Consider the following 23,069-nt stretch of genomic DNA (forward strand, 5'->3'; position numbering starts at 1 on the left):
AAGGGTTTATCAGAAATATGGGCATGTTTGAATTGAACCAACACATTTCAGTCTGTGAAGCAGCATGCCTTCCACCTGAGCTGTCTGAACAGTGATAGATAAAGTGACTCTCACTATGAAAAGCTGAATTTTGATTGCAATATAAATATGTTTCACTGTTGACATGTATCAGTCTGTACACTTTGATTTCTCTTCCAGTTGAAGAGAGTGATTTATAAGACTTCACATAATCAACATTGAGTCAGCTGTACTAAGTTGCAAAGAAACATTGATATATTTGTTTCACAGTTACATTTGATTTAATCATCTTAAGATATCTTCAAACGTGATGATGGCATCTCACAAAAGTAAATACAATAAAGAAAAAAAAATCAATATTATAAACAATATAGACATCAATGTAAACAGAATCATCATTATCTCTCGCAGCTGCCTCCACATCTATAGACTGTGTTTGATAAACTCTCTCTTGATCATACAGTATTCAAATAAGAGATGTTGGTATTATAGTAATCCAGAAGAAGTTCACAAAAGGTGTGTGCGTTTTAAAAGTGGCTCAACTCAGGGATTTGCTTTTTCAAACTCACAACCAGATAATTGTCTTTAACTTGATGTCATGATGACATATCCATCACCATCACAGTAACCATTAGAGACGTGCAGCCTTTAACATCTCTCTGTTGTCCCACATTGTGCTGGGCTGCAGGACTTTATCACTGATGGTAGAGAGAGGGGTGAGGCTATCCGGAGGGTCGGGGTCAGGCAGGTGCCAGTGGATGAAGATCAAGTACATGAATGTCCCTAAAACACCTCCTACAAGTGGGGCCACCAGTGGCACCCAGAACCAGTAGTTGTAACACCTGGAGAGCAGACAGAAAGGATTCAGATGAGAGTTTGTTATTTAAAGTGGAATTATTCAATGTTCTTATAATAACACTGAATCTCTTATGTGAAAGGGAATGGTTAATGAGCTAAAAGAGTCTTTTCCTAAAACAGAAGCAGCTATTTTCCATAAACAAGCTCAGCTCTGCTCGGCTCCAAACAAAGTTACAGAAAAAATTACCGGTTTACTGTTGAAGAATGTCAATTATTAGAAAGCAGCTATTTTTCAATTAGTGTTGGTTTGCTAAGATACCACAGATTTGTTTACACAAACCAGTCAGGTTGCCACAATATCAACTCTAATTTGATCATATCGGCTGAATGTGTATCCTTGCAATCATTTCTTAACACATTATTCATAAGGAAAGTCATTTTAAATGTTTTGATTTGTAATTAAAACATTTATTTTTAATTATTATTATTATCTTTTTTAAATGTATTCAGTTAAAATACTTACTTTATATACTTGCCGCAAATGTTTGATTGATTGATTGATTGATTGATTTATTGATTGATTGAAAAGTTTATTAACAGCTTGTATATTGGGTACAGTACAGTACAGCTCAAAAAATACAATTGTTAAGGGGATGCAGACCAGAGAAAGACTTTCGTCTTGTTTACATCAGGGTCCCCCATTTCCAATTCATCATATCATTTAAGACATATAAGACATATTTGACATACAGATGGCTTATTTACAATTTACATACAGGTGGTTTTTTACATACAGATTGCTTATTTACAATTTTCATTTTAGATTTCGTTCTAATACATCCTAACCGGACATTTAAGACATACCAAGTCTACAGATATACAGTTAGTAACATAGTCTAAAATGCGAGTATATACATAGATGGGGGGGGGAAGCTGTCCATTGTACGACCGGTTGAGATTTGTACCATTACCGAGGCAAGTTTTGCAATGCTCTCCCCCGAAGGTGCTCTTTAAGAGAGGTTTTGAAGGTAAGTATAGTTTTACTTTCCTTTACAGTTGTGGGAAGAGCATTCCACCTTGATGTGGCATAATTTCGAAACGTGTATTCCCCCTTTTTTGTGCCAAATCTGGGTTTCACATGATTTGTGGAGCTCCCTCTGGTGTTATGATCATGGTATTCCTTGACCTTTGGGAAGAACTTTGTCTTTGACATGTACATGGGTACCATAGAGGTGTAGTGGATCTTGTAGACCAGGCCCATTGCAAGTAGCTGTACTCTGTCGTCTACTCTAAGCCATCCTAGGTTGTCAAAGTGGGCAGAGGTGAGGTGGGTTCTAGATGAAAGGTCAAGCAGTAGTCTGACCAGTTTATTTTTGCGATGTTTGAAGTTTTATTTTTAGCGCCTTGGAGGTGCTATGGTACCATGACGTGCAAGCATGCAGTCATAGTACCCTTGAATGAGTGCTCCTGCCAGAGTTTTCAGGGTGTTTTTGTTTACCAGAGAGGAGATCCGCTATAGAAATCTAGTTCTTTGATTGACTTTTTTTATTACATTGGATGCCATTTTGTCACAGGAGAGGTTTGCCTCAAGAATAGATCCTATGTAATTTCCTTCTTAGGCTACTTGTGGCAATAATGTCACCGACTGCAACTGAGAAGTCGTCGGATTTGCTGAGATTATGTTTCGAACCGAAGAGAATGGACTCTGTTTTACCCAGGTGTAATGACAATTTATGTTAGTGTGTTAGTGTTCATTTCTATTATATTTGTATGTTATTGTATCTTTTAAACATTTTTCACTCGTGTAAATGCTTGACACTGCTGCTGGAACAAATATATGTTCCCAATTTTGGGATAAATAAAGTATCTATTTAACTATGCTGGACTTTTCTGGTATTACATGCCCCCTATTGGATAACATCAATGAATGCAGCTTTCAAATAGACAAGATCAAGCAAAGGGATTATTGAACAGCTGTGGAGCCACAGAAAACCCTATAGGAGATAGGGTTAGAATTTAGGAGCTGATTTTTGGATTATCGGAACGCAACCCGAGTCAACAACAGGAGTGACAGTCCGCACACACACAAGACCGTAATTATGGCAGAAGCAAAAAAGCCCAAAATATATAATTTTCACTCCGAGTGGGATGATGATTATTTGTGTATCTATTTCAATTCAAACTCCATCTGTCTCATCTGCAATGCGAGCGTGGCTTTATCGAAGAAGGGTAATTTAGGAGCGGCATTTCAACAGTGCACAAACGCTACGAGACGGAATTCCCTCCTTTCTCGTAGTACCCCTCACTGCAGTGCGCAGTACCTCAAGCCCCTCCTTCTCAACCTTTGAGGCACGTAAAATAAAATTAAAGTTAAAAAACAAATGAAGGCCCTTTCTTGAAGTCATAACTGAAATAATTGATGCAATTAACATGCAAATAGACATTAAAATATGCTTTGAAGGCTGTTAATGTGTTTAATTTGAGTTTTACATTTTTAAATGCCGTTGCCATGGCGACAGATCACTCGCCATCATCATTGGTATCATTATATATATATACAGGGTTGGGTTGTAACGAAATACATGTAACGGCGTTACGTAATCAGAATACAAAAATCAAGTAACTGTATTCAGCTCGCGTTACATTTGAAAAACGAGTAATCTGATTACAGTTACTTTCGTAAACCTGAAATGAATACATTTTGGATTACTTATTGGAATTATTGGTGGAAAGATTTCCTCTCAACATGTAATATTCATTAGTAGTAGGTACAGCCGATTCGAATCATCAGAGCCGCCGCAGATGGACCAAAAAAGCGTTTGAAAAAAAATCGCGGGTCCGCTCGCTCAGTGAAACAATAACAACGAAACATGGAGGAACAAAAGTCTGCGTTTAAATCGCGCGTGTGTGTGTATATATAGGTGTGTGTGGTTAAAACACATCAGCCTGCGGTCACTCTTTAGTCTTTAGTCTTACTAATGATTATTTCTGAAGGTAAACACAGTGAAGGCGGTGCGTGAAAGGCACTGCTCGGCCCGCTCGTCTTCTCAGAGGCTGAGTTAACCCTCCCGCTGCCTCCTGGCGCTGCAGAGATTTCATGAAGTGAAGGAGGTTTTCCTTCAAAAAACAGCTGTGGGCAGCAAATACTGTGAGTGTCACGGACATGAATTCATAGATCAAGGCAGACTGGTGCACACACTCTCCTGTTTTGCCAATCCGGTGGTTAAACAAATATATCTCTACACCCCTGGCCGAAATGTCCTTAAAATGAAGTCCGAGTTCGACATTTTAATTCATATCCTGCCAACACTGGCAGGACAGAAGGCGACACGCCCGTTCTAAGCCGTGTCCCTCACTCCTCACATCCCAAGCTGCATCCCCAAAACGTGTATGTTGTTACATCGTTTCAGATGTGATGTTTCAGTGTGCTCTTGATAAGCCATTAAAACAGTAAAAACACGTTCAGTTTCCTTTTTGTGTCTCCTGTTCACCAAAATATACCCAGGAAAAAGAAAGTAATCCAAAAGTAATCTAAAAGTAATCTGATTACGTTACTTTTTTAAGACACGTAACTGTAACTGTATTTGGATTACTTTCAGAGCCATGTAATCAGTAATCAGTAACTGATTACATTTACAAAGTAACCCTCCCAACCCTGTATATATATATATTAATATATATTACAGGGTTGCCAACTCTCACGCATCTGGCGTGTGACACACGCTTTCACTCTCAATCTCACGCTCTCGCGCTGCCCAAACTATTCTCACGCCAAAAACAAGAATACCGAAGACTAGAAACGGTTTTGAAAACTTTTGTCAGGTAGTGATCATTGTTTGTAGATGTATGTGCATTAATGAATAAGGCAACTCAGGCTGTGTCTCAACGCCGTGTATTCACATTAAGCAGGCAATCATACAACTGAGGTATATTCACGTGAGGCAGATATATATATAACACAGGCACAATACGTCCACAGGGTGGAGCTGCAACCTAGCCTAAACCACCCTGTAACATCTCCCTTCCTTTTGTTAAGTAACAACACAGGATCAATACTGCCATTAAACTGTTGACCTTCAATCAGAACATTAATCAAATGATTTCAACAACAAATAGTGCACATAGCAGAGACACTTCAATAATAGCCGGATCCGAACACATCAGCAATAAACTCAGAACAATCAATCACATTTGTTTTACAATCTCTTTTACAATCTCTCTACTTTTTTTCAATCTTTATCTTCCATGTGTGTTGGAGTGCGCACAGTCCAAGTGTGTGTGTGTGTGTGTGTGTGTGTGTGTATGTGTGCGTGACCTAGAGGTCAAGTCTGTCAGGAGGTCTAATCAGCCGTCCGCTCCGGGAGATGGCCCGGCCCTGTAACTCACGGCATGGTGTATCCCCAGTCTGCGGGGAAGAGCGCGACGACCCCGGGGGTGATGGCCTTGGAGACTCCTCGGGGACGCCAACGACCTCTCTGGCGCTCCCCCCACTCGCAGGCTGCTCCGGGGCCGATTCTGGGAGAACTGACGGCTGGAGAAGGGCCGCCTCTGCTGGTCGAAGATCAACCCTGTTGCGCCGATACGTGGTCCCCTCCACACCGACCAGATAGGACCGGAGTCCCAACTGCTGAAGGCACACACCTCTCCTCCATCTGCCCGTCCTGTCTCCTGGGAGTGGCTTCATCCGTATGGGCTGGCCGACGTTCAGCTCCGGCAGATCCTTGGCTGATCTGTCATATGTCAGCTTTGCTGCTTGATGTTTCATTTTCAGCTTGTCAGAAACACCCATGACGACCTGAGGCACCAGTAGCTGATCGGCCACAGGGAGAAGGGTTCTCAGTCTCCGCGACATAAGCCGCTGTGCTGGGCTGCAATGCATACCCTCAGTGGGCGTATTTCTCCAATGCAATATGGCCCTCCAGGGGTCCTCTTTGGCACGGTCTGCCCTTCTGCACAGGCTCTTTACAATTTTCACTGCTGACTCCGCTTTGCCGTTAGCTTTTGGGTGCCTCGGTGAGGACATGACATGCTCAAAACCCCACTCTCTCGCAAACGCCCGGAACTCTCCACCGGCAAACTGGCCTCCACCATCCGAAATGGCCCTGTCTGGGACACCATAGCGTGCAAACTGTGCCTTGCATCTACGGATCGTGGTGTCCGCTGATAGGTCAGGGAGGAGGTCGATCTCCCAAAAGTCAGAATAATGGTCCACCACGAGTAAGAAGTTCTGTGCTGCGTAGCTGTACAGATCCATGCTTACTAGCTGCCAGGGGCGTGTGGGGAGCGGGTGTGACATCATAGTCTCTTTCTGTTGTTCGTGTGCATACTCATTGCACACAGAGCACTTTTGCACATAATCCTTGACTTCCCCTTGCATACCGGGCCAGTAAAGTGTATCACGGGCCTGCCTGTAGCACGCCTCGCCCCCCACGTGGTTGTAGTGGATCCGTCTCAGCATTTCCGGGCGCATAGCTTTTGGAATGATGACGCGCTGACTCCTGAAGAGCACGCCATCCTGGGCACTTATCTCATCTCTGATGGCCCAGTAGTCCCTGACGGCTACAGGGGTCTCCTCTTTGTGTCCTGGCCATCCCTCCAGCACGACAGACTTAAGTGTTTGAAGACACACATCCTCCTCAGTGTGTGTCCGAATCTGTGTCAGGCGTTGGCTGCTGACATTTAAATAGTCTGCCTGCTGAATGGCCGCCGTGTCACCCTGCTCCTGCTGCATGCTGCAGACCATCTCACGTTGGTACAGTGTGTCTGTTCTCTGTGGCGGGGTGGTGGCTCTGCTGAGCGTGTCACTTATGTACATCTCAGGGCCTGGCTTGTATACCACCGCAAGGCAGTAGTTCTGAAGTGTGAGGAGCATGCTCTGAAGGCGCTTTGGCGCACTGAGGAGGGGCTTGGTGAAGATGGACACCAGCGGGCGGTGGTCGGTCTCTGCAGTCACATCACTCCTCCCATATAGGTAGTAGTGGAAGCGTTGGCAGGCGAATACGATGCTCAGGCACTCCTTTTCAATCTGTGCGTAATTTTGCTCTGTTTGGGTCAATGCCCGGGAGGCGAATGCGACAGGCTGTCCCCCTTGAAGCAAGCAGCAGCCCAGACCCGCCTGACTGGAGTCGCTCTGTACGGTGACTGGCTTGCGGACGTCATAGTACCTTAGGACTGGCACCGCCGTGACCAGTGCCTTGATTTCCTTCATGGCGGCATCATGTTTGGGCAGCCAGTGCCACATCACATCCTTGTCCAGCAGTCTCCTCAGCGGCTCACATACCGCTGACAAGCGTGGCATGAATCTGGACAGATAGTTCACAAATCCGACACACCGCTGGACCCCTTTTGCATCTGTGGGGTTTGGCATGTCCAGAACCGCCCTGACTTTTTCAGGGTCAGCCTTGAGGCCCTCCGCGGACAGTATGTGGCCGTGGAAGCGGACCTCCTTCACTCGGAACTGCAGCTTTTTCAGGCCCAGTCTCAGTTTTACTTCCCTGCATCTGTCCATCAGAGCGATGAGGTTTGTGTCATGGTCGCGATTGGCCTCATCCTCTGTGTCCCCACAGCCGACTATAAGGATGTCATCGGCTATGGGCTCAATCCCTGTCAAGCCGGCCAGCAGCTCATGCTGCTTCCTTTGATACAGCTCTGGGGCAACTGACACACCGAAAGGGAGTTTCAGCCAGCGTTTCCTACCCCACGGTGTCCAGAATGTTGTCATCAGGCTGCTTTCTTCATCCAAGCGGCACTGCAGGAATGCATCACGTGCATCCACCAGGGTGAATATACGTGCCTTTGGCAGCTTATACAACACGTCATCTAAAGTGGGCATAAGGTAGTGGGACCGTTTCAGAGCACGGTTGAGAGCCTTCGGGTCAATGCATAGTCTCAATTTGTCTGGCTTTTTCACTATGACTAGATTGCTAATCCAGTCCGTAGGTTGAGTGACTGTGGTCAAGTGTCCCTCCTCTTCATATCGATCAAGCTGAGCCTTAACAGCTGCCTTGAGGGCCACTGGAACATTCCTGGGAGCACACTGCACCGGTGCCACAGTGCTGTCCAGCTCAAAGTGAATATCACCGGGCAGAGACTCAACAGGGCTGGTGAACACGTCGTGGTAGGTGCTGACCAGACACTCCTTGGTCAGGTCTCCCTTCCTGCAGTGCTCCACCTTATTCAGCTCCTCAGGAATGGTGAAGCGTATCAGACCAAGTCTCTCACATGTCTCACCCGAAAGCAAGGGCCTCTGGCCAGTATGCACAATCTCAAAGTCCAGTCTGTGCGTCTTACCCCTAATGACGCATTGTGTGCTGTACACCCCTAGTGAGCTCATCCACTCACTGTTGTATAGTTTTAATCTGGTGAGACTCTTCAGAAGAGGGGTTCTAGGCGCCAGTGTTGTCTTGTCCTTGATGCTCATCACATTGCAAGTGGCTCCAGAGTCGAGCTGGCACCTCTGAACCCCACTTTGCAGTGGCAGGTTGACAAACCACTTTTTACCTCGAGTGTTCACAGCCCCCACGCTCTCCGCTGTGTACACGTCTCTCTCATCGCTGTCCTCCAGTTCCCCTGGCAACGGGTCATCCACAGCATTCAACTGACGTGCCTGCTGGCCTCTTTTCATGCATACTTTTGCAAAATGGTTAGCAGTGCCACACGAGCGGCACGATTTACCAAAAGCAGGGCACAGGTCCCGCCCACGCTTGTGCCGTGTGCCACAGTACTTGCATTCGCCAGCGTCTCTCATGCTCTGTGGTTGTGCAGATGTGTTGGTGGACTCGGATGGCCTGCTGCCAGACCTCCGTCCATATCGCTGTCCTTGTGTGGCATTAATGCTGTCCCCAGGTCCAGAGCTGCCCAGTGACATGGTTTTTAACTTGCTGTCCATGACCTCGGCTGCACGGCAAATTTTAATGGCCTCGTCCAATTTAAGGTCATTTTCCCTTAGTAAGCGACGTCTAGCACCCTCGTCAGTTATCCCGAGAACAAGCCTGTCCCTTATGAGTTCATCTTTTATAGCTCCATATTCACAAGAGGCAGCCTTTTCCCTCAGCCTGGTAGCAAACGCATCCAAGAGCTCTCCATCCTCTTGTTTAAGGTTGCCAAAAACGTACCTCTCAAAGATTACGTTCTTTGCGGGTGTGAAGTATTGCTCCAGTGCCACCAGTATAGCACCCGCATCTTTTTGTTGGTCCGCGGTGAGTCCCAGGTTGTGTTTGTAAACATGTCGGCAGTCGTTCCCCATTAGCCTCCTGAGCGCAGCTGCTTGTACCGGATTTACTTTCTCGCTGAGCCCGGTCGCAAGCAGATAATCCTCAAATTCTGCTCGAAAGCTCACCCAGTTGCCGTGGATGTCCCCCGCCATCTTCATAGGCTCCGGAGGTGGGATGCTGGATGCCATTGTTCCAACGTGACGCTAATGCTAACAGGCTAACTGAAACTGCTAAACCTCACCAAAACAAATAAACGCACTCTGTCTCAGCGACGGACAGTAGCATGCAATCCACAGCTGGGTCCTATTTGAGCTTCTGACACCATGTTTGTAGATGTATGTGCATTAATGAATAAGGCAACTCAGGCTGTGTCTCAACGCCGTGTATTCACATTAAGCAGGCAATCATACAACTGAGGTATATTCACGTGAGGCAGATATATATATAACACAGGCACAATACGTCCACAGGGTGGAGCTGCAACCTAGCCTAAACCACCCTGTAACAATCATCTTCTCAATAGAACATCTTTGATAATGTCTTCTGGCCAATCAGAATCAAGATAACGGCGTGGTGTTATTGCAGGAAGTCCCGACGGAGAATACTTTTGCTGTAGTACATCTCTATATACAGCGATACAACATTACGTGTTGATAGAAACCAACACGTAATGAAATAAGACCCCACGGTTTGATGATTGATAGGTGTGTGGGCTGTCTGTCATGTTGACACACAGAACAATGGGGGCTATCAACCCTTAACCACAATGTAAAGTAATTAACACAGCTTATTCCCTCTTCTCTCTGTGAGGAGCAGCAGGTTCAGCTTTCAGAACAAAGTAACAAAAAACTAAAATGGCATTCATTTGTTTAAATATGTCGTGTAGTAATAGATGTATTTATTTTTCTTCTCAAGAGAGTATCAGAATGTGTATTTTATGTTAGTATTTAAAAAAATCTCCTGGGGGAGAATCCCCCCAGACCCCCCTACAGGGGTTGGGCTTTCAGCATGTCAACTCTTTCACCTGTGTGTAAATTGCAGGATTGGCTCCAGGTCGCCCTTTTTATTTACTACAAGACAAATGTGCCTTTTTATTTCATACAGTTCAATTTGGATTGAGACAGGGAAATAATCTAAACCTCACGCGTGGCGTTTCACTGTCAAGGGGGAGCGTGTATGTAATTACATTGCAAATACTGACTTCACCCCACCACTGTATGGGTTAGCCCTACCATAGATTACCCAACAAAAATACTAGGCTTGTTTGAGACAAGCAAGACCTGCGCAGTTGCGATCAACGTCTTACTAGTGCGTTGCATGATGGTTAGTCATTTTGTCCGACTTGCTCTGGAGGCTCGCCCACATGAGACTTTGAAATCTCGCGGGACAAAGACGCCCGCAGCCTTGAGAGCGAGGCGAGGCGAGTTGGCGCAGTTGCTCTCCACAGCTGCGGAAGCGAAATGCTTGATGGGAAACGGCTCGCTGGTATCTCGAGCTGAGCGCTCATTGGTGGTTTTTACCACGTGCTGCTGATGAAACTCTCCAATTGGCTGGCAAAAGTTTGTTGTTGTTTTGTGTCAGTTTTACTTCGCCACATCCATTCCCATTTTTCATCATTGTTCCACAATGTTTATCATCATGAAATTAATATCTATATATTTTATACTATACTGCTTACCGTTTTCATACTTTATATATCTTAGCATATTCATACACACTGTTCATACTGCTCACAGGCTGATATATAGTGTATTCATACCCCACTGTTTATTCATCATTCAATTCATTCTATATTTTATTCTGTAGATTGTGTACATTACTTTTCACTTCACTGCTTGTTGCACCTGGTTAGAAGCTAAACTGCATTTCGTTGTCTCAGTACCTGTAATATGTGCAATAACAATAAAGTTTCTCTTTAAGTTAAACCAAATCATTAAAATAAAATCTATTGTAATGTAATGATTTGGTTTAACCTTATTTATTGAATACATCATTTAAAATGGCAAGATTAAATCAAATTACATCCATGTTGTCCACATCATAAAGCTTAAAGTGGCAGCTAAAGAATTAACACAGCAGCAGGTCTGTTCAATTCATGCTCATTAAGCTTCATGTGTGCGGATCTGAAGGGACTGATCATTTGTAGCCTGTCCACCTATCAGTTTTGCAAACATTAAGAGGGAGGAGCATTTCTAATTATGGAACCCAGTCACTGGTGTGGTTCCTCATCATGACTGAATTAACAAACCTATATAAAGCAATGGAGATCACCTTTGTCTACAGTGGGTAAAATGGAATTTCCGCCATTGCAAACCCAGCCAGTCAAGCCGACTCCGAGTCCGAGCTGTCCGATTTAAGACGAGCTTTTTGACACCTCCCCCGGCTGCGATCGGCTACTCTCGTCTTCTTTCGAGGCGAGCCGCAATGTGTCTCAAACAAGCCTACTCTCTGGCAACTGCCGACCCGTATTGCGCAAGCGCAGATCTAAGATCCAGTAGAAATGATAAAAAAAGTAAAAGTATGCTGCTTATTGTTCTACTAGGCCAAAATAGAGTGTGCCAGGTACCCAAAGTTGGCAACCCTGATATTAATATGTTAAAATAGTTAATACTCTGACACTATGATTAACAGAACAGAACTGTGAAGCTCGTCACGTGTCTCAAAGGTATATATATATATATTTATATTAATATGTTAAAATAGTTAATACTCTGACACTATGATTAACAGAACAGAACTGTGAAGCTTGTCACGTGTCTCAAAGGTATATATATATATATTTATATTAATATGTTAAAATAGTTAATACTCTGACGCTATGATTAACAGAACAGAACTGTGAAGCTCGTCACGTGCCTCAAAGGTTGAGAATGAGGGGCCGTTAGTCACGTGCCTCAAAGGTTGAGAAGGAGGGGCCGTTAGTCAGGAGGGGCCGTTAGTCACGTGCCTCAAAGTTTGAGAAGGAGGGGCCTAGGTTGAGAAGGAGGGGCCGTTAGTCACGTGCCTCAAAGGTTGAGAAGGAGGGGCTTGAGGTACTGCGCACTGCAGTGAGGGGCTTCTCCCTAATTCTGCCCTACGCTCCCAAAAGGGGAGGGGCCTGAAAGGACAGCTAAATGCACAGCAGTCCATTTTCACCAGGACCAACAACAAGAGCAAGGCTGCTACCATATAATATTATTGTGTCACATTCTTGCGAAACACATGAAGTCTTTCAAAGACGGCAAAGTTCTGTAAGAAGCATTCCTGGAGGCTGCCGATGCGCTTTTGGGGGATAGTAAAAATAACAGAAGCATTTCAACAGGTTTTTGATATAATAAAAACTCAATTTGGATACCGTTATTAATCAGCTGTACGTTTTAGTTTGTTTGAACGTATTCATTATAATTATTGTACAAAATGGTATAAGAATGCAAACTTAAATTGATTATAGTCTATCATCAATTCAGGTTAAGAAAATAGTGTTGCTTGCATCCTATTTTAAAGGCATTTCTTTTTATACTCTACTAAAATGCAACAAAAAAAGATTCTATTAATTTTGTCTTTTTTATTGCATTTGGCAGCAGATCCCTGTGTAGCTTCAGATCTGAGTTGTCTTATTAGTAAGCCTAATTTGAATGGCAAAGAAAGGGTTCAGAGTATTTTCTTTTTTCCTGTGTCATATGTGGCAGCACTGTTCAATGTTTCTTGAAAACATTACCCACTGTAGTATGTGACGTGTGAATAAACTCCAACTCTATATCAACAACACTGTTGTGTAACTTCAGTTAAATACTTGTATGTGTGTAGATTAGAAAGAGCAGGTAAGATAAAGGATCTGCAGTATTTTATGGAGTATTAATCGTACAAAGGTCAGTTTTATACAAGTAGAAGTGTGTATTTACCTGGTAGTTTACCTGGTCAGTAATGGCTACGCCTCTCTATTTGGACTGGTAGATCTCGGCAGACTGGCAACTTTAAAAGTAGCTCTCAGTTCAAAAAAGGTTGGGCATCCCTGATAAACCTATGTTTGTGTTGTCAAGCAAACACCAGTCAGATGTTTTGTAATGAGCTGACACCTCATTTTCTATTGATAGTGCAGAAAACTGTTGATAACCTAAGACAAGGACAAATACCTCTTAAAATGTCCTTCAAACAGTTTGAATGAATTGTGTAGCTTCATCTGTAAGGCCAGACAATTATTGATAAGAAATAGGAATTCCAGAGTCATCAGTTTGGAAAGTTGTGTGTGTACAGCTGTAAAGAGATAGAAAGATATAGGAGCTGTATACTTATACTTACGTGAAGACCTCAGTACCCCAGCCTGCAGTCAGTGTAAAGAGGCGTGGCCCCAGATCCCGAGCTGGATTTATTGCACCACCACAGTTGGCTGACATTGACATGGAGATCCCCAGGACGATCGCTGCCACTATCGCAGGAATCAGCTCCGGGGGGGCCGGGGTGTTTCTCTTCTCACCCAAACTCAGGATGCACAACATCAGCATGCCAGTGCCAACTACCTAATGAAAAGTGTAAATACTGTAATGCACAGTTCAATAAAGGAACAGCTGTTAAAATAATGAACAAGGTCCACACAAATTCTCCCACTGACCTGGTCAAGGAAACTGCTGCTCAAAGAGATGTACTCTGAGGGGTATGTGGCAAATATAGATGCTGTTTCATTTGGGCCATAGACAGTCAATACTCCTCCACTAAACTCCATTATAGCATCTGAAACAGACAGAGAGTTTAATGTTAAAAACAGATTGTGCACAGAGCTTCTCCATTTGTTTGATTTATCTGGTCACGACTTAAGATCTTTATCTATCAGCCCATATATAGCAATGATAAAGTGTTTTGAAGTGCCAGAAAGACGAACCATAGTAGACCAGGTAGACGAGTCCTGATGCCACATAAGCCCCCAACAGCTGGGAGAGGAAGTAGGGCACCAGCCTTCCCCAGGGCACCTGGCCCAACACACAGAAACTCAGAGACACTGCCGGGTTCAGGTGAGCTCCTGCAGAGAAACATAGGAGATGGATGGGATCAGACAAAGAAATGTGAAGGCAATTGAATAGTAGATTACTTGTAGTCATAAAGTGTGTCAACTGGTAGACATAATTCAAAGCAAAGACCTTGACACGCTGGACAAGGCCTCTTTTATATTACAGTGATAAATACAGAGTGCTCAGATCAGTGGATCACTGCTGAAATGGAAAAGTCTAATGTGTTTTAGATTTGTTGTTTTGAAATACTGACACAAATCAAGAAAACAAATGCTCTGACAATCTATCCAATCACTGCATGCTAACCCTTACCCTACCTGTGCACAGTCTGCCTGTGCATTCATTCATAACTGTGAGTACTAACAATGGCCATGTTCATTCTTTACATTATTATGAATGTTCTAAGGTTTATGATGATCACTTTAGGGGAGTAGTTTGGAGGGTGGCTTGAAGGGATGCGCTGTCTGTGTTTCCAACTTTAGGGACTTTTGGAGACTTTTGCAAGCCATGTTAAATCTCCAGTTACTCTTTGTGGATTTCCTCAATTGACCTATCCCTAATCTTTTGGAAGTGCAAGGCAGAAAACTAAACACTGCTATATTTGACGACATCTTGCAAATGTATATTTAGTTAGAAGATCTCATTATTTGAAAAGTATTCATTTGATTTACCTGTGATGCCCTTGGTGAGGTACATAGCCGACATCACGCCCACAGAGAAGGCCATGTTGACTGACAGGAACTGACCTTTAGTTTCTCTGCTCGTCTTCACCTGCGCCGCAGCAGAGCAGCCGAAGAGCTTAACAGAAGATGAAGAAAAAACCCAAAAATGAATGTTACATCAATAGATATATTTTACACTTTCAGGAAACAAGAAACAATCCATCAATGATTAAATAAAAAAACTGTAGGTAATTATCAATAGGCCAAACAAACGTATCAGTTATCACAGAAACACCAGTATTGAGGTCACATTAAAGCATGTTATGGTATCGTAAAATAATAAAAGTTTAGTAGCAGCTCATGAAATATGTTGTGCAATTAAGCTCAATTCATAATTAGTTTTATACATCAGAGAATATAAAATACCATACACTGACAAAAGGATGCTGCAAATGTGCCATTAGTCATTAAAATTGAGTTGTATAAATCATATTTGTTGTTGTCCTATTGCATTGAAAAGGAAAGAGAAGCTGAATAATGAGAAGGAAACATCATTTTTGGAGTTTTTTATATATTTATTCATAAATTCATCTCTGTTTTTGTTTTCGTGTGCTTTTATTTAATATTTTAAAGGGGTGAGGTGGATGTAAAAAATTAGACCATAAAAAAGTTCCAAAACCTGATAGACTCACCAGCAAAACAAATGTTCCCAAGAACTCAGCCATGCACTCTCGTATCAGAGGATTCCTCACTCTCAGAACTCGGCGGTTCAACATTGTTCGAGTTAAATCCTTCTTTTCATCTCACACTGAACTCTGTCTCTGCTGTTAGACACACCAGCTGTTGGGCTGCCTCTCTGTCCGGAAGCTAAAGTCAGTCCTGATGCTAAAAAAAAGAAGTTATTTCTGTCACAAATTCCACCTGAGCATCTGAAGACCTCCGCTCTGTGTCCCACGTCCTCTCTGCCTTCTCTTTTTCCACAGCTGGTCAAACACCGTTTCTCATTTATTGGGCAGGCACCCTTCAGGATTGGCTGGAGCACAGAGAGTAATGCCTCAGCTGTTGGAGCTTTCTTATATGAACAGGGGCCATAAACAGTCAGATTATGTGATTATAGCCATGACAAGCAATAAGCCGCAACATGCATACAGCACAAACCCATCTACCTCCCTCAAAAAACTGATCTTAATGATAAATAGGCATCCATCCCTATAGTTTCTTCATATATTCATAAGGTTTATGTGAAAGACAGATGCAGGTAACACCAACATACTAAAGATAAATAGGATACCACTCACCAGGCCACCGTCACAACCAGAGGTTTACAGTATGACACCCCTCGCCAAGATATATGCAGTGTACATACAATACTTTGTACTCTTTATTTTATGTCTAAAGAATGCAATTCATTAAGTTTTCAAAGATTGGCTATATGGATACGGCCTTGTTTTAGGTAGGTTCCTGGAATTGATGATCTATAATAATAATAATAATAATCCTTATATTTATTATAGCGCTTTATCAATGACTCAAAGCGCTTTACAAATACACATTACACATACACATACAGATCATACATACATGTAATAGTCGTCTACTGTGGACAATACCCACAATACTCTGTGGAATTTAAGACCAAAAAAGAATATATATGTATATAAACAACAATATATAAATGTACAAATAATACTATTGCTAATATTAGAATTATTGTGGTGAAGCCGTCTTTGGTGAAAGTTTGATAAGGCAATCCAGAAATCATTAAATAGCAAGATGTCACCGTAACAGTGCTGTACTGAACCCTGGACCCCTAGTGGATTATGTAAACCATAAAATTCCCTGTAGTAGTAAGGAAACGTGTTATTGCTGATCATTTTCAAACAGGCACACGATGCGGCAGGAAATTATTTGTTGACAATTGATAAGATAAAAATACTGTTTGAGGAAGTTGGTCCTATTTACTATAAGAAAGCTTTATTTTATTAATTTCTTTACTGCTATTTCATTTAAAAACAGACGAGTAGACTATATATTTTATTTGGTGATTTGAGTAAAGTAAATTATCACTATCTCTCCACAACAAAAACCTTGACATCATGCATCGGGGGACATATCTTATCACATCTTCTTTTCGGTATTACTAACTGATTGTGGTATGTGAACTGTATAGGGACAGACACCTTTCACCCACTGAACTTCACTGATAAGATGATATCATCGTAACACTCTCTCCCTCTGCAGGACATACAAATACAATGCATTTCTTTAAATTAGGATTTATTAAAAAGCAATATAAACTTTAAATGCAGTTAGGTTTCATTCACAATATAAAACAATATGTATTTTCATTTACAGTTGCCACATTTCTAGCTTCAAGGTGACCAAAGTAACTTTTACAAAGGTTGGTTGACTTAATAAATGTATGAGCCATCAGTGCACTTCAATTATATACAGACATATCCCAAGCCTTGAGGTAGATGTAGATAAAGTGAGAAAAATACACACTTTTGACCTGGTCTTCAAGATTACATTTCCTATAGGGATTTGTATTAATTACTACAAATTACTGAGTTGTTTTAATGGCCTTAGGAATAAAAAGGTATAGCCACTAATGGATGGGTTTTGAGCTGTCATCAGTCACTGAGCTCGACTGTGCACAAAGCACTTGAACAGTCCTCATGTTTCCAGATTTTCAAGAGGGCGTCGAAGCACCACGTCCACAGGCCCAGTCGGCAGTTTTCTGATCAAAGTCCAGGCCTCCAGGCGTCTCATCCCCACCACGCTCACACCTTCAATCTCCTCGACCTCATCACCAGGATACATCTTGTCAACAGGACCTCCTGAAGGGTAAAAGGGTGGCTTTAATCACATGTTTGTTGACTAAGATCTTAAAGGACAGGCAAGGGGAAAGATAATTGCTGCAAGTGTAGTATAGTATAATATAGTTTTAATGTAGAACAGTTATTATGAAAGGGTTTCTCAGAATATGTTTTATTAAGCTTGTACTGCATAAGAAAAAACAGGTGTCTTTCTCTTTTCGGCCAATTTACAAGAATATCTGGATAACAAGAGCAATACATTTTTTTTTTTTTTATTGATTTCTTATTTCTTATTTTTCAATAAAGTAACGTTGAGTACTTAATAAATCCAACGCTTGACACAATTTATTTAAGAAGATAAAGAGAAATCTTGTCCGCATGTTGTCGTTCTGGGGCTTTTTCCTGGTTTGGGTTCTGATTATAACAAAACCTTATACGGTAGCAAACGTAATCTTGACATTTTTATGCTTTTCTGTGTTTCTGCCTGCAGGGAGCACTGACCTAAACCCCACCTAACAACTCATGTTCACCTCTTTGTGGGGTGGATAGAGTTTAAATGATGGTTAAATCTCTGTATTTCTTCTTTGGAAGATAAATAATACTACAGTCCTCACCCTGGAAGATCTTCTGTACAGTGAGGGGTCTGTTTCCCAGGTTGGAGTCCGCACCTCCCTCCAGGCTGAAGCCCAGATCCCTGCTGTTCTTCTCCAGTCGCACACACAAAAGCTGACCTGAAAGTAGCAAAAGCAGAAGAACAGTCAATATTTGTCTCTAAAAACGTGTAGATACAGGACTATGATCTTTACAAAGTGCTGTTAAAGTACGCCTCCTCACCCGTGTCAGTTGACACAGTCTGTGTTGGTCCCTGATTTTTTGTCTGCCTTCCTTTATTTTGGACACTGCTAACCTCTCCCCTCCTCAGGACCACCACCCCCATTTCCCGAGCCTTTGCCCTCCTCAGGACCCTCAAGGCCTCCCAGTGGTCATAGCCGCTCAGTGCCGTGCCGTTGATTGACAGGACCTGGTCCCCTTCCCTTATGGAGCCTTCCTGGGCTGACACGCCCGAGTGGAACACTTTGTGGACCTGAGAACACATTGTGGTACAAATTAGGAGACTGAAGACAACGAATTTAAATATTTTTCAGGAGAAGGCAGCAAGGGGTATTTTCTCACAGTGACAGGCTTGTTCTGGTCCACGCCTCCCGCCAGACTGAAGCCTAGTCCAACTCCTATGTCCTTATGGAGAACCACCACCTGCACATCATCATAGTCCTGCAAAAAGGGAAGGCAGAGAGAATAACAACAACGTTACAGTAGGCCTGATTATTTGGCACTTGTATAAACTCCCTAGTTCATGGTAATGTTTGTTGTCTCAGAACCACAGAAAGTGACTGTTGCTGATGTTTGTACCTGTAGGGTGCTGTCCCCCACGCTCCTGACATCCTCCAGCAGCCTGTCGAGCTCCTCACTGGGCATCACGGACACACAGGAGAGCGCCGACATGTCTGAGCTCAGGGAGGCAGTCCGACGGCTTGAAGTTTGCCACTCATCGCAGTCATTCTCCGACTCATAGTCCACTCCAGCAAAGTTACACAGGTCGGAAAGACTAAAGGCAAGAAAGAAAAGGAGTTATAGGTGTGATTACTGACAAATTGTTGGAAGAAATATAATACAAACATTACCCACCTGACACAGAAGCTCTTGTGATCTGACTGGCTCATGCTACTAGTGACGGTCACTGAAGACTCTCCAGAGTCGGAGTCATAGTTTGAATCATCGTCCCTCTCTGTACTTTCATCATCATCTTCATAACCATCTTCATCGTCATTCCAGACCCTCAACTTTGGGCTCAAGCCAGCCACCCAAGCCTCAAGGTCCAGCAACTGTTTCTTCCCATTTGGATGGGCTTTGTTCTCCGGAGAGATGAGACCGGGGAGGTCGCAGTGGGACGAACTGGCCAGGGGATGAGGGAAAAGGCGGGAATGTTGTTCAGGAATTTTGGCTGACACTGCGAAGACAGAAGTGCTTTCCTTTTCCCTGCCTATAATGGAATTGATGTTTTCCGGTTGAGTGGTAGGTGAAAGAAGAGGTGAGTTATTTGGAGAGTTTGTTGGAGTCTTGTCGTCATCGCTAACTGGTGAAGTAACCAGAGAGTGTGCTTTCTGCACACCAGCAGAAGTGTTGCTGGATTTGGACAGTAGCAAAGATGGACTCTGGCTAGAGTCTTCAGGGCTTGAGATTTTTTGGAAATCTGTCTCATCTATGTAAAGGTTTCTATCATATCCTCCATTTAGCGGGATTTCCAATCGACTCTTGAGTCTAGAATATTTCTCGAAATCATCAGCAAAATTATTATCCGTTCCCTTTTCCTGTGTTTCATTCGAATCAGTACCTTCTCTCTCTTTCCTCCCTAGTCTTAGTCCAACCTCATCCTCTGATAAAGACCTGTTTGACCCGGGCTTCTTTCCTGCTCCTGCCACTTTCTCCTCAGCCTCATCACCTGCCTCCCTTCCCTTTTTCAATTCCTCCCACTTGTATCTCAACCCACCAATCGCTTTTGCTGATCCACTCTTTTTTACTCCATCATAATCACTGCTGAGTTGTGTTGGCACAGAAAAGGCTCGTCTTGGCATCACGACCTGTGCTGAAACTAAATTGTGGCCTCTCTGTGTGAGGGCCTCAAACTGATTGATCTTATTTCTCACACTGGCTGCAGAGGCAGTCGACCTTTCTGGGAATCTCTTCTTCTCAACTGTTTTTATTGTGATATCCTGTGACACAAACACATCTTCATCGATGCTGCTGCTCCTCAATAGTGTCCAGTCTTTTGCTGCATTATCTGACTTGTTTTCCTGCTCTTCTTTCAAAGAAAAGGAACTCTCCTCTTCTGGGAAAGTGTTTGGATATGCTGCAGCCCTCGCAGCTCTTATTTGAGCTGCTGCAGAGTACCTGCTTCCCGCTCTATCCAGAGACATTGTGCGCATTTCATCTAACCCTCTACCACATTTAGCCCCCCCTTCCTCTGAAAACCTGCTCTGGGTCGGTCCTTGCCCTTGTGCCCCTGACAGTCTCTCCCTGGTCCTGCTTGTCCCTGTATTCATTGAATTCTCAGAACCTTTAGTGTCATTTTGTGTCCAGGTGAATGATTTGCTGCTTGGCACAATGCTGCTATTCTCTCCGGGTGACATACGCCTGGGGAAGGTTCCCCCTGATGCCCTCTCATATGACCTCTGCTGTGGCGAAACAAGGGAGTCTGTAGTTGTTTCTCTGTGATGGGATGTCAAAGAAGTAGAGAAGTCACTTGAATCCTCCATTTGATCAAAATTAGCTGACCCATAGAGTTTTTCTATCCGCTCCATTATACTCTGACCTCCTTTGGGTCCGAATGAAGAAGCTGTCCCTCTGGCACCGGTGCTAGATCCAGACAGGGACCTAATCCTAACGGGGAGAGAATTACCCCGACTGACCCTGTCCAAAGTCTCACTCATGAGACTCGCTGGCCTCCTCTCTTGATCACTACTTGTATCTGCAGAGATATAGGCGTGAATTGAAGATATCACCCTGTCTCCCACACATTCAACTACAGTCCTTATTTCATTTGAGCCTTGTTTGGGTGACAACACAGATATGTCAGCCTTCTTCCCCCGATCAGGGCTCGTGTCCCCCGCTCTCCAATCCAAACTCTTACTTCTACTTTGCATGTTTTGTCTCCTCAAGTCAGTCCTGCCCCGGCTTTCAGAGGCAGGGTTACAGTTTCTACCTCTGTCGGTGCCAAACTCTGTGATAGTTTGATCTGATGTGCCATTCTGGTTCAGCTTAATAGTCCTTTTATGGTGTGATGGTTCCTGCTCCTCGCCCTGCCCTCTGACAGTGCTGCGACTCCCAGTCCTGGCTTGATGAGCAGTGACTGTGCCATCCGCCTCCTGCTTTGTGCCATTTGTGCCAGAGAGAGTCCAATCTCTCTCGCCGACTTCCTCAGAACTCTCCTTCTCCTGTTCTTGAAAACTCCTTGTTTTCCGGACACCTGGCCTGCGAGTGAGACGGTAAGACGGAGAGCTGGCTGAGCGCACAGTGAAGCATGCTCCTGTCTGCTGCTTGTCATAGTCACTCACTTCAGTAGGCAGCATGGACAAGTCCATTATCTGAGAATAAACAAAGTTAATAACCCGCTGTCAAGTGCCAAATCCCAAAAAGAGAGCGGAGGAGTGAACTTGATATTCAAGCAAATCCGAGCACCTGTCTGATGATTGTCTGTTGTGTGGTTGAGAAGAGAGCTCCACTGGGCTTCTCTCATTGATCTCTTGTCCTTTTGTCCCTTGGATTCTTTGGCTCCCCCAACATGACTTCAGAGAACAGCTCCCATTGCCTGCAAAGCATAACAAAGGTACACATTTCTATCCTGAGATCGCATAGGGATGAAATGTTGTGATATGTAGATTGTGGCTCGTTGAAATGGTCAAACAGAAGCACGTAGTGTTTGGTGATAGGGAACACAACACGTAACAGAGAAGAATAAAGAGGACAGTGAATGCAGAAAATATGAAAATGTTAAGAACAACAAATAGGAACAAAAGAAAGAGCATGACGGCCAGAGAACTAAACTATTGTAAACTTAACGCCTGTAAGTTATGTCATTTGGCAACACGTCTCTGCCCTGCTGACATACCCCTCACACTGTCTCAATGAGCCCATTCACAGAACAGTGGGACTCTGACTCACATCATGCACTCTGTTGTACACACACATATCACAACGGCTGTTTACACAAGCAACATACTCATGACTACCTGTCAGCGTCAGCAAAACCTGAATTAAAAACTGGAATAACTCACCAAACTGCAATCCTCCCAGTAAAAACAATGTATTAAGATACAACAAACAGTCTCTGGGATGCGCGTATCGGCCTCATCGAGCAGCAGGAGGACAACGACTGACTGAAACTTTGTAACAGTGTTCAGGGGAAACGATCAGATAAGATGGACAAAGATGAGGACAAAGTCACTTTGATTTACATTCAACCTGCTTGGGGATATATTGTATTACAGATGAACAATGGCACTTGTTCAAATTACAGGCATTGTTTGATAACCACCGAAACCATCTTTGATCATTAATCAAGGCAGAATTAAGAGCGATCTATCTTGACGTTGAACACAAGTGATGGAAGCTGTTGATTTACTGTACAAATACAACAGGACTAGCAAGCAGATAAGAAATGGCTGCATCATTGTATGAAGCTGTTTAGGTGTCAGCGTGTTACTGTGGGAGACAGTCTCCGTGGTGCTTTCCAATGAAGGTGAGTCTGAGTGTCGGTTTACAGAAACACCTGTTCTGTTAGGTCAAAGCCTACCATCTGGGTAACCAGGCAACACTGCTCAGTATACTTTAAACCCCGATTGAAGAGCGAGGAAACAAAAATGCATCAAGACATATACATACATAATACATTCACTCACTCGCATAATCAAGAATTAGCACAAATAGATCCCACATCCACAAACACATGTGCCTTACCTTACCTAGGAACGAGTTCTTGTCCTACACCGCTGTGTGAAACAGGTTCATAATAAAGGCACG

General features: G+C 43.4%; 2 protein-coding genes across 8 annotated transcripts in view; both read right to left on the reverse strand.

Moving 5' to 3' along the window:
* Positions 1-649: 649 nt before the first annotated feature.
* aqp10a (aquaporin 10a) lies at positions 650-15,715 on the reverse strand. Of its 2 annotated transcripts, XM_071205877.1 has the most exons (7): positions 15,694-15,715; positions 15,366-15,433; positions 14,683-14,809; positions 13,885-14,022; positions 13,618-13,736; positions 13,308-13,525; positions 650-860 (listed from the first exon to the last, which is right to left on the reverse strand). In XM_071205877.1, exons 2-7 carry the CDS (start codon positions 15,396-15,398, stop codon positions 650-652), a joined length of 846 nt encoding a protein of 281 aa, XP_071061978.1. In that variant the 5' UTR covers positions 15,399-15,433; positions 15,694-15,715. The 2 variants fall into 2 exon arrangements, with proteins under 2 accessions (XP_071061978.1, XP_033959119.1); XM_034103228.1 differs by lacking the exon at positions 15,694-15,715 and having other exon boundaries at positions 15,366-15,449.
* A 986-nt stretch (positions 15,716-16,701) lies between these two features.
* LOC117460523 (serine-rich adhesin for platelets) overlaps positions 16,702-23,069 on the reverse strand; it is an 8,231-nt gene continuing 1,863 nt past the window's right edge. For 3 of the 6 annotated variants that reach the window (XM_034101986.2, XM_034101983.2, XM_034101985.2), the window contains 6 exons: positions 19,179-21,858; positions 18,903-19,098; positions 18,666-18,764; positions 18,327-18,576; positions 18,107-18,223; positions 16,702-17,513 (listed from right to left, as the gene is read on the reverse strand). In XM_034101986.2, the coding sequence (XP_033957877.1) occupies positions 17,350-17,513; positions 18,107-18,223; positions 18,327-18,576; positions 18,666-18,764; positions 18,903-19,098; positions 19,179-21,631 (3,279 nt within the window). In that variant the 5' untranslated portion in view covers positions 21,632-21,858 and the 3' untranslated portion in view covers positions 16,702-17,349. Of the gene's footprint in view, positions 17,514-18,106; positions 18,224-18,326; positions 18,577-18,665; positions 18,765-18,902; positions 19,099-19,178; positions 21,859-23,006; positions 23,068-23,069 lie in introns of those variants that run through there. The other 3 variants (XM_034101984.2, XM_034101987.2, XM_071205876.1) reach the window with 3 other exon arrangements.

Source organism: Pseudochaenichthys georgianus, chromosome 16, assembly GCF_902827115.2.
Source record: "Pseudochaenichthys georgianus chromosome 16, fPseGeo1.2, whole genome shotgun sequence".
NCBI classification, from domain to species: Eukaryota; Metazoa; Chordata; class Actinopteri; order Perciformes; family Channichthyidae; genus Pseudochaenichthys; species Pseudochaenichthys georgianus.